This window comes from Monodon monoceros, unplaced genomic scaffold, assembly GCF_005190385.1.
Source record: "Monodon monoceros isolate NGI ecotype Baffin Bay Population unplaced genomic scaffold, NGI_Narwhal_1 Super_Scaffold_4, whole genome shotgun sequence".
Classification (NCBI taxonomy): domain Eukaryota; kingdom Metazoa; phylum Chordata; class Mammalia; order Artiodactyla; family Monodontidae; genus Monodon; species Monodon monoceros.
Window position 1 is genome coordinate 47,784,609 of NW_021703781.1, and position 11,153 is coordinate 47,795,761.

At 42.8% G+C, this 11,153-nt stretch overlaps 1 protein-coding gene across 1 annotated transcript; it reads right to left on the reverse strand.

Moving 5' to 3' along the window:
- Positions 1 to 5,500: 5,500 nt before the first annotated feature.
- Positions 5,501 to 10,076, reverse strand: PPP1R3C (protein phosphatase 1 regulatory subunit 3C). The gene is made up of 2 exons (XM_029244650.1): positions 9,980 to 10,076; positions 5,501 to 7,949 (listed from the first exon to the last, which is right to left on the reverse strand). Exons 1-2 carry the CDS (start codon positions 9,991 to 9,993, stop codon positions 7,010 to 7,012), a joined length of 954 nt encoding a protein of 317 aa, XP_029100483.1. The 5' UTR covers positions 9,994 to 10,076; the 3' UTR covers positions 5,501 to 7,009.
- Between the last annotated feature and the right edge of the window lie 1,077 nt (positions 10,077 to 11,153).

Genomic DNA, 11,153 nt, shown 5'->3' on the forward strand with positions numbered 1-11,153 from the left:
AGAAATACTAAAAGGGCTTTTCCCTAAGGCTGAAGGAAAAGTGATCCAAGATGGAAACACAGAAGTACAAGAAGAGAAGGAAAACAGAAAAGGCAGTAAATGGATATGGATAAATATAAAATAACTGAAGAAAACAATGATGACAACATCTCGTGGGGTTTAAAATATATTTAGAATTAAAATGCAAAATAGCAATGCAAAAGGTGTTCGGATGGCAAAGTATTTTAAGGTCCTAGCTTTATTTTTTTAAAAAAGTGGTAAAAATAATAATGTGTGTTGTAATTATTAGGGTAACCAACAAAAGAACAGTAAACAAGTTAGTAAACTGGAAAAAAAATGGAATCATTAAAAAATAGATTAGGGAGTTCCCTGGCGGTCCAGTGGTTAGGACTCTGCGCTTCCACTGCAGGGGGCATGGGTTTGATCCCTGGTCAGGGAACTAAGATCCTGCAAGCCACTTGGTGCAGCCAAAAAATAAATAAATAAAATAAATTATAACCATTATAAATAAATAATAGATTAATCCAAAAGAAGCCAAGAAATAAATGTAAAAGAACATAAAACAAGGGGGTCTAATAGAAAACAAATAATAAAATGGTAGACATAAACTCAACTTTATCCAAAATTGTATTAAATAGAAATGGACAAAATAACTAAAAGGCATATTTTGAATAAAGAGTTTTGAGAAGCAGTATAGTATAGAAGTGATGACCATGGACTCTTTAAGTCTGGGCTCCAATCTTAGCTTCAATACTTACTGACTAAATATTTGACATTGGGCAAGTCACAAATCTTGCCTGTGCCTCAGTTTCCTCATCTGTAAAATGAAACTAAGGAGAAAACCACCTGATAGAGCAGTTGTGAAAATTAAATGAGTTAATATATGTGTAAAGTACCCAGAACAATGTTTGGCATATAGTAACTGCTATATAAGCGTTAGCCATTGTTACTATTATTTAAGCCTCACAGCAACCCTGTAAATAATTAACTCATTTCACACAGAATTCAATTGAGGCTAGGATGGTAGTGCAACTTGCCCAAAATTACCCAGCAGGGGTGTTACTACAAAATTATAGAGATGTGTAAATGTCTCCAGTAGTCACGCTCCATGAAAGCAGCAACCATGTTCGTTTTGTTCATCACTATATGTTCAATGCCAAGCACATAGCTAGTGTTCTAGAAATATTTTTTGGATGGGGAGTGACTCTTACTACTTACTATACCAAGCTCTTTCAGATACTCTCAGCCAGGAACACAGAATATTAGTACTAGCAGTCCTTATTTGAGAAAAGAATCTCAAAAATTGATATTCGTCTTCAATAAGAAACACACTGTGAGAATGAATATTTGTGAGGAAACTTTTTACCACTGGGTATTAATTTTAGTAACAACTTACACTTATTTACCACCTACCATTGTTAAGTACTTCATCCGTATGACCTCATTTTATTCTCACGACCACTTCATGAGGTTTGAATGTTATCCCCGTTTTAAAGATAAGAACAATGACACCTGGAGATAAGTTGCCACTGAAACACTGGGCCTCAACCATTTAGGAAAGGCTGTACCAAGGGGACCTATGTGATGAAGTTCCAGTATTTCCTTCCTCCGTACAGCTTTGAGTTTCAGAAGTTGCACGTCCTCCAGCCTCTGGTTGGAATCAGGGTTGGGGGGGGGGTGGTGAAGGGGAGGGAGGATTCCTTACTTCTCTGAGCCAATCATAGAGTCCCATTCACCTGTCCAGGGATCGGCTTATGCACAGGCATGTGCCTTAATTCCAGTCAGTGAAACATAGTGAGGGGAGGGGAGCCTTTGGTGGAAGGTGGGATGAACTCCTGGGAAATGTCTATTCACTCATAAAACATGACACAAGAAAGATGGGCTGCTGCTTCTACTCAGTGGCGTTGTGTCTGCATATGAGGCCTGGAAGTTGTGGCAGCTTTCTTATAATTAGGAAGCAAGTCAGCACAGGCACGATGAAAAGTAATGAGGATGGGAGGACAAAAAATGAAAATAACCTGAGTTTAAAGCTACTAAATTAACCAACTTGGAAAACACCCTACCTTGGGACTCGAGATCACAAATTTTCTTTATTGTTTAAGCTCGTTGAGTCAGAGGATCATGTCCCTTGCAACTAAAGGCCTCCTCATTAACATACCACCATATAAAAAGATCAAAGAAGAGAAAAGTGAGTGGAAAGATTGGTAAAACTAAGAAGTCCGTGTTCAGCTTGTTTAGCAGGAGGGGATATGCGCAGGGGCAAGGGTGTTGGGAGAAGGGGTCAGGGGGCCAGGCCGTACTATCTCTGTAACTGTCAGCAAGTCTGAACTACTCTAGGCCTCCATTTCATCGTCTGTAAAAAGAAGTGAGTGGACGAATCCTCTGAACCACGTATGACTTTCTCTGAAATGGAGAAGTTGAAGACACTTCACTTCCCGCAGCAAAAAGCAGGGGTCCTCAACCTTGATGCATATTGGAAATAGCTGGGAAGCTCTCAAAACTATCCAATACCCAGGCCACAACCCAGAATGATTACAAAAGAATCTGAGAGGGGTGGAGGGAGGCAGGCATCAGTCCTTGTAAAGCTCTCTAGGTTATTCTGATATGTAGCCAAGGTTGAGGACCACTGGCTTAGAGGGATCCTATAAACCCAGTAGTGGGTGCCCACTCATGGGCAGAAAGAGGGACGGGTCCAGAGGCAGGAAATCAGCAAAACTGCATATAAGGTACTGCTCTGACTTTGGGATCCTTGCCCACGATCTAGAGGGTTTGTTTAGGCCACAACTCCCAGAAGCTGCTAAAACAAAACAAAAAAACAAAAAAACTCTGTGGGGAACCTGGCGGTGAAAGCTGAAAAGGAGGCTCTCTCTTTGGGGCCTGGAGGATCACCCAGACTCCATGAAGATGCACAGTCTGCTAACTGCACTAGGGATTTCCAGACCTTCAGTGTGGGGATAAACTAAAAGGAAAGCCATAAATCTAGAAGAGAGCAAAGTCCTTCCTTAAATAACTAAATCAAGCCTTATTTCTCTGGAACAGAATATCATGCACCCCAAATTCAAGCCATTCTCCATGTTAAACTTTAAAAGCAGTGTTGCTTCTGCTATGAGGTGAGGTATCAGGATGTGAAATATGGTTGATTCTGTTCAATAGGAAACACTCAGGAACAGCTTGCTCTTTGACCAGGCTCTCCTCCTTCAGTTCACGTGCAGCCCAGGACAAGCCAGTGGTGGGTGGAGCTGGCATAGGTGACCAGCAAGAGCTGACCAGAGTCATGCCTTCCTGGCAATCACTCCCTCTTTAAGAAAGACAAATATCATATGATATCACTTATATGTGGAATCTAAAATAATTGTACAAATGAACTTATTTACAAAACAGAAGTAGAGTCAGGGATGTAGAAAACAAACTTAAGGTTACCAGGGGGGAAAGGGGTAGGGAGGGATAAATTGGGAGATTGGGATTGACATATACACACTACCATATATAAAATAGATAACCAATAAGGACTTATTGTATAGCACAGGGAACTCTACTCAATACTCTGTAATGACCTATATGGGAAAAGAATCTAAAAAAGAGTGGATATATGTATATGTATAACTGCTTCACTTTGCTGTACAGCAGAAACTAACACAACTTTGTAAATCAACTATACTCCAATAAAAAATATTTTTAATTTAAAAAAAAGGAAGGAGGCAGCTAGGAAGGGAAGGTCTTCAGGGGAGACTTCAAGGAAGAAGTGGAAAGGAAAACACTAGGCAAAAAGTCACTGTCTACAAAAACAAAAACTTTTATTTAAAAAAAGCAAAAGAATAAAAAATATTTTTAAAAAGAAAAAACAATCACTGTCCGGCCTGGAAGTCACTGTTCCAGGCCAACTCAACCTGCCACGGGACCTTGAACAAGTCACTTTCCCTCTCTGAATCTGAGTGGCTTTAATAAAGGCAGACATTTGCATCCCATGATCTTCAAGGTCCCTGTCAGACCCATATTTAATTTTTCTCCAACCTGTGGGAAGAGGGCTCTCTTCACCCAACCGTCAGCATGAACAGAGAGCCAGAGAAAATTTCATGAGTAAGTTTCAGAGTAAATTTCAGGGTAAGTTTCATGAACTCCAGCGCCTACAGAAGTCAGGCAGACAGCACAGAAGAATGCAGCAGGGGTGACAAAACAAGCAAGTACCTCTGTACCATTTTTCTAGATTCCACGTATATGCGTTAATATACCTATTTGCAGGGCAGGAATAGAGACATAGACATAGAGAACGAACATGTGGACACTGGGGGAGGGGGGAAAGGGAGGGGGGGACGAATTGGGAGATTAGAATTGACATATATACACTACCATGTGTAAAATAGATAACTAGCAGGAACATGCTATAATGCACAGGAAGCTCAGCTCGGGGCTCTATGAAGACCTAGGTGGGATGGGGGGAGGCGGTGGTGGGAGGGAGGTCCAAGAGGGAGGGGATATGTATACATATAGCTGATTCACTTCACTATACAGCGGAGATTAACACAACATTGTAAACATTGTAAAGCAACATTGTAAAACAATTATACTTTTATAAAGTATACTATTATAAAAAATACTATAATTTTTTTTAAATTATACTTTTAAAAAAAGCAAGTATAGCCCATCTATAAAGGAGGCAGCTGCTACTCAACTCCAGGTAACTGTCACCATGAGGAAAGACCTTGCAACTTTTTCAGAAAAAAGGAAATCTAGATTTTTTTTTTTTAATGTAGCCTGCTGATGGTCTGCTCTTGGAAATAAATTCTCTTTAAAAAGAAAACAGAGAAAGAAACCAAAAAACAGTATCAAAAAAAAAATCTGCAGCCAGATACAGCCTGTAGGCCTATAGTTTACAACTTCTGATCAAGAGGCTGTTACGATATGATTAAATTTGTTTTTCATAATTGGGCCTTTCTAGGTTGGTCATTTATTCCCCCTTAAGTTACACGGTGCAGAAGACATTTTTGGCATTTTAGGCAAGAACTGAAACTACAACTTTGGTTCCTAGACCTGCTGCCTCATACCCCAAGGAGCTGAGCTCCCCCTCAGTCTGGGACTGATGCCCACTGCCCCTCCCTACACCGTCCATGCAGCTCCAAGCTTTGCCCCTGCAGGAGGGAGCCGGATCTCAGGAGGTAGAAGCCACTTCCCACACCATCCCTTCCCCCATTTCAAAGACTCTCGAGAGGTGGTCCCCAAGATAAACCTGACCCAGCAGAGAGTACACGTTATGAGCAGTCAGCACAGATGGGGACAGCCAGGGGGACAGTCCCAGCAGCTCAAGTCACTGCCCCTGGACCCCAGCCCCAATGATCAGGAGGTGGAAATTCTCACTAATGAGACTGGGACCACGTGAATACTTTCAGGTGGATCCAATTCCTGGTCCAAACTAACCTTGCTCAGTTCTTAAAACAGGAGAATATCAGTTGATGGTTTCTTATTTAACTAACTGTGGCTTTGAGAAAGAAAACATACTCAGATCTTATATCAAACATTTTTATTTTTAAAGTGAGAAGTTCACAGAGGATAGCTATAGGAGAGTGAAATATTTAGAGCAGAAAAATTGTGGGTGCTAGACAAACTTCAAATATTGTCATAGCAGAGTTATTCCACTAGTACGCTTCCAGCATGGCAGATCACGTGTTAAAATTAACTGCATTCTCGGAACACCTCAGTGGACGTGCACAATGATAGAAGCAAACATTCAGAGGCTCCTGTTCTGAAGATTTTACAGAATGGATTTAGGCACACTCCAAAACAAGTATATTACAACACACCCCAAACAATTCACATCCATTAAAAAAAAATGTTGACTTTAAAGATATTGGTAGGAAGACTTAAAATAACAAGAAGAATATAGGCAAGAAACAGAAATGGCTACTTTTATGTGCAAGGTACTGGATTCTTAAATTGAGAATCAGTGCCAATCCTCACTTCCAACATCACATCGAAAAAGTGTGGCAGAAAAATGAGTCACCTTCAATATGAAGGACGCGAGTTGTGTACATTGACAACACTCTTGATACAACAGTTTTGCAGGAGGAATGCCAGCATACAGAGTGGGCCTTCTTATGAGGCCAAACGCTCATAGGTTATCCGATGACCCTTCACACACTCCGGTTAAGCAACTACAACATTCTGGTTTAATCAAGGCACTGGCAAAGAGTGATCCTTGACATGACACAGAGTCCCTACAAGTTGTTGGCCAATGATGATGGCATGGGTATTTTGGTCAGGCAGCATCTATACTGAGAACCCAAGCATGGTACCTTGATCACAAGCAAGGTCACTTATCCCATTAGGACTGCAAAGCCAGATTTGCTTAAGCTTTCCCCAAATCATGATTTTTGTTAAGTCACGTTTGAACAGAATCAATCTTGATTCCCCAGAATTATAATTCACTTTCCCCAGTACCACCCAACACTCCTAAAGTTTGTTTGGGTTTTTCTCTACAAGAATACATAGAATGGATGTTTTTCTCCCCTCTACAAATTACTTCCCTGGGAGAGAACTGTAAAACCAACTTAAAACCACAAAATAACCTTATATTTTCTCACCGACAGTTAAGTATCAGACCTCTCGCTCCTACTCTGACCTGAGCTGCAGAGCCCTTTGGGTATACTTCTCAGACATTCCTCATACCATTAACACAGCTTTCTGTCACCATCCACTGTCCTTCCTCAACCTTTTCTTGCCCAACGTGAAAGCCAGTGAATTGAGAGGGAAGGAGAAATGGGCATTGACAATGTATTACTTTTATAAAAATAGGCTTACCAGGCTGTTACTTGACCCTCCACAGCAAAATGGGGCAGCATCATCCATACAGAACCCCACACTAAATTCTCAAGGGGCTATCTTTTTTGTAGCCAGGTCTCAGAAGTTCCAAGCTAAACCTACTGAAGGAAAGTAGCAATGCCTTCCTAATATTAAGCAACACAGACCTAGAATTACATGGGCAATAAGGTCAAGACCAGCCACTAGGTTGCTTCATTCATCGGTAAGAGGACAAGTTCTCCATCCTCCCCCAGCTCTGCCATTCTGGGAAGAGCCCGCTGGCCAGCCTCGGGCTGCCAAAGACTGTCGACTCCAGCTCGGCCTTGGGGGACGCCTGGTGGAAGGTGCAGTCCTGGGCTGCCCTCTGCGTCTGCACTCCATCAGGTTTCCACTGCGCGTGGACAATTCTATAATTCTGACCCTCATTGTTGTCCCAGAAGACCCGCCCGTTAGCATGGTATGAGATGCAGAACTCAATTTTCTCCTTCGTTGGGATGACGGAGGGTAGGTCAATGGCAAACGAGAAGGTGTCACTCTCCGAGCCACCATACACGTTTTTCATGTAGACACAGTCCACATCCGTGTAGCTCTGCCAGGTATCAAAAGTGATCCGGATCTGAACCTTCTTCTCAAAGCTCATGTTTTTCACCTTCACAGTCCCCATCACCGTTCGCTCCTGCAAAGAGCAGCTCTCCAGGCAGACAGAGTTCTTCTGGAAGTGGTTCCGAAAACTTAAGTAATCAGCTGAAGGTTGAGGGAAATCTAAAATCAAGTTTTTCTCCTCGTGGAGTTTTAAGCCTGAGGAGATATCGTTCAGGTCCAAGAGGTCAAACTGGAGATCCCACACTGGCTCTTCCGGAAGGTCCGAGAAGACGTGGATGGCAGTGAGGGAGAGGCCCTTGGAGTCCGCAAACACCACCCGCTTCTTGGCTTGGTTGTGTGAAGGCTTCCAGTCGTTCTGTGTTTTGGCTTCCTGTTTTATGTTGAGACACGGCTTCAGAGGCTTTAATTTGTTCACAAAATTTCTTCGTTGGAAGTCATCATAAGGGCCCAGGAAGCTCTTCAGAGGTGGGGAATGAGCCAGGCAGAGCCTCATAGCCACATCCACAGGCATGACCGAACTTGTCAAAGGCCGTGGATCTAAAACCTGGATCATTCTGGAATACAAAAAGAAGAGAGGTTATCATCTACACCTGGAATGCACTTCGCCTGGTCCCAAATATATCTGTACTATTTTTGTTAGCTAAGTTATAGCCAGCACAGTAAGTTTCAAGGAGGTGCTCTCATATGTAGTGAAGGAATACAGTATTAGGTGATGACAGCTGCATCTTATGTTTGGCTCTACCCTTGACTGGCTATAGGCCATGGGTTAAAACACTTGGGGTCTCAGTTTCTCCATCTGAGACATAAAAGATTTGGATGCGATCATCTCTAATACAGCTCTAAATCCATTTGGTCTGTTCTGGACCAGTGGTTCTCAAACCTGTCTGTTCACAATGGCCTAGGAAGTTGGTTTTCTTCCTTTTTCTTTAATGCCGAATCCTAGGACTTAGAGCCACTAATGCAGAACCTCTGCGAACGGGAACAAGGAGGTAAATATGTTCTTAAAGCTTCCCAGGTGATCTGATGACCAGATAGGCTCTAGAACCAAAGTTCTCCCTCAACTGCGCTCCCTCAACTGCTTTGATGATTTTGCTATTGAATTGATTACACTTCTCTGGAATAGTAATCCACTTAAAAAGAAAAAAACAGCAATAAAAATTCTCATGGAATGGTTTTGAGAGTGAGGGGCTAGAAAGAGTGAATCAGAGGATTATCTTTGCACTTTCATTATCATGCTCTTCATCATTTTACACAAATAACCCACTGAAGTGCAAGTCAGCAATTGGTGAACTTAAAAAGAAACTTTACCTAATCTGTATTTCACAGAGAAAGACATCCATGTCAAGTCCACATTTAAGTGGAAAAAGTTGATGACCTGAAAATGGGGCTGTTTTCAACATATGCTATATATATGAACTTACAAATGTTGAAAAGTGTAATAGGAAGCACAACAAAAAGATAACAATTATCTCTGGGTGGTGGGTGATCTATTTTTGCCTTTGTACTTTTTTGGTATTTTCTAATGTTTTGGCAATGGATATTTATAACCAGAAAGATAATAAAGCTATTTAAAATTTAAACATAACTATGTTCCGCAATACTAAATCAAGAAGTATCCATCAAGAAGGATATTTTTTCTGGCCTTTAGCCCTGAGTATATTGCCAAGCTTATGGACATTTTTCCCCTATCCTAGCCTTCAGATAAGAGGTGTGTGTATACTGTATGTGACATTTCTCAGTCTGGCTTTAGTAACTTTCTTCCCAGCAGCTCTAAGCACAAAGGCAAATGGTCATTATCATAAGATGGATAATAAAAGAACATTCAGAGAATTTACTTTATTAGACTTGGGATTTTTCTGGGAGACCTACAAACTTAGAACAAACAAATGAAAGTGAAAGTTATATTTGTGGCTCTAATAATAGTGAACAGGCAGGATTTTTAGAAAGGTCTGCTAAGTTATGTCTAGAGGAGCTATTTAAGTAGTTTTGCAGGGGGCGGGGGTGTTTGGGAGGTTTGTTTTGTATTTTCATATTTTGCACTTATAGAAAGACAGTTTAAGGATACGGAGATTTCCCTGGAATTTAAGTCCTGCCCCAGAGTTTAAAAATAATCATTTACTCAAACTCTGAGACTGAGTTTTCTATGGCAAACCGTCATAAGAAGAACGGAAGAGGACCAAGGAATGCGAACATCGTCCTGTAGTTATTCCCAAAGCTAAACTACCCAACCAGCAATCTCAGAGTGCTATTCCCACGAGTTAAGCGGCCCGAGTCCTTGAGACATTTGTGCAGGACCAAGAGATACGGTCGGAATCCATGAGGGAATCAGAACTCAAGCTGACTCACGTTAAGACAGTTTCTGGTTTAAGATGCCGTTTACCAAAATCAGCTCTGCCTAAGAAGCACAGAGCAAATCTCCACACCTCCGAGGCCTCCTCGGTGCCAGATTCCAAGTCAGCAGCCAGTCAACCCGCCCTCCCCTAGGGTCTTCATGTGCGGTGCTGACAGAAGGAAAACGCAGCCCAACCTCCCTGCAGCTGCGCGCTCCCTGTGCTCCGGGGCGGGGAATCTACAGGGAACCTACCTGGTGCAGCTCATTAGGCAGAGGGGCGGCGGGACTCCGCTGCCTGCGCGAGTTCGCACCCGGCTCCCAGCAGCCCCGGCTTGGCTGCAGCTCTGGCGGATTGCGGGTGCAGCGCTCGAGAGGCCGCTTATCTGCTCGGGACCACGTGAGCCGACGGCTGGGACCAATCGCCGGGCCGCGAGCTCGACGGCGCGACCAACCAGCTCTCAGCTGGGGCGCGAGCCCTCGCCCGGGACGTGACGGCGGTAACGCAGGACTCGCGGGCCTCTGGGGGCGCTCGGAGAACCCTGGCCAGCTGGTCTGAGTCGCGTTAACAGGAGCCCCGGGCGAAGCGCCGTGGAGGCAGCACCGTAGCGCAAGTAGCGGGTGCAGGCCAGGAGGGAATGCAGCAAACCTGCCCCAGGCCGGGCGCCAGCACAGCGGGGCTGCGGGGAAGGGGATGCCTTTCACTTCTAGAGGCTTCTGTATACAGTTAATCTGAGCGCAGAACGTTGTGGCTTGTTCCAAATGTGTGTGTGTGGATATAGGTAGATATAGATATAGATGATATAGATACACACAAATATATTTCAAACATATATATTTGAAATGTTTATCTTGTTCACTGCTTGGTGCATCGGCTCATGTTCTCCCTTTCCTTGCCCTGAGCAAGCAGAAGTTGGCTTTATATTTTGGGGTTAGGGTGAACCCACAAATGCACCACACAGTAGACTGCTTCTCTAACTAATGTTGTTAATAAACCATGTTAGCCCTGTTATAAGACAGTGAGAAGGCATTCACTTAAAAGGCACTTTGTATTTCGATCTATTCTTCAGTTTTTCTCCCTGGAAGAGAAAACTAAAGCCAGAAATGGCCTGTTTTGCTTGTGTGGCAGGTCAGCCACAGAGCCAGTGGTCAACCCAAATCCCTCGACTCGGTTCTGACGTCCTCTGGCAGTGATGTGAAAACCAAAATGTTAAAATATCACACTGTAAGTTTCATGATTCTCCCGGGCCAGTTACTCTCACTGAGGTTTTGGAATTTTGTTCAGGTTGGGGAGGTTTTAGACCATCAGTTAAAACCATAAAATTAAATTTCTAAGTCTAGTATAAATTATTTTTATAAAACCCATGTCCTCGTTCTGCTCTCAACTTAGTTATCCAGTAGTCCATTAAAATGTACAAAATGTACAACG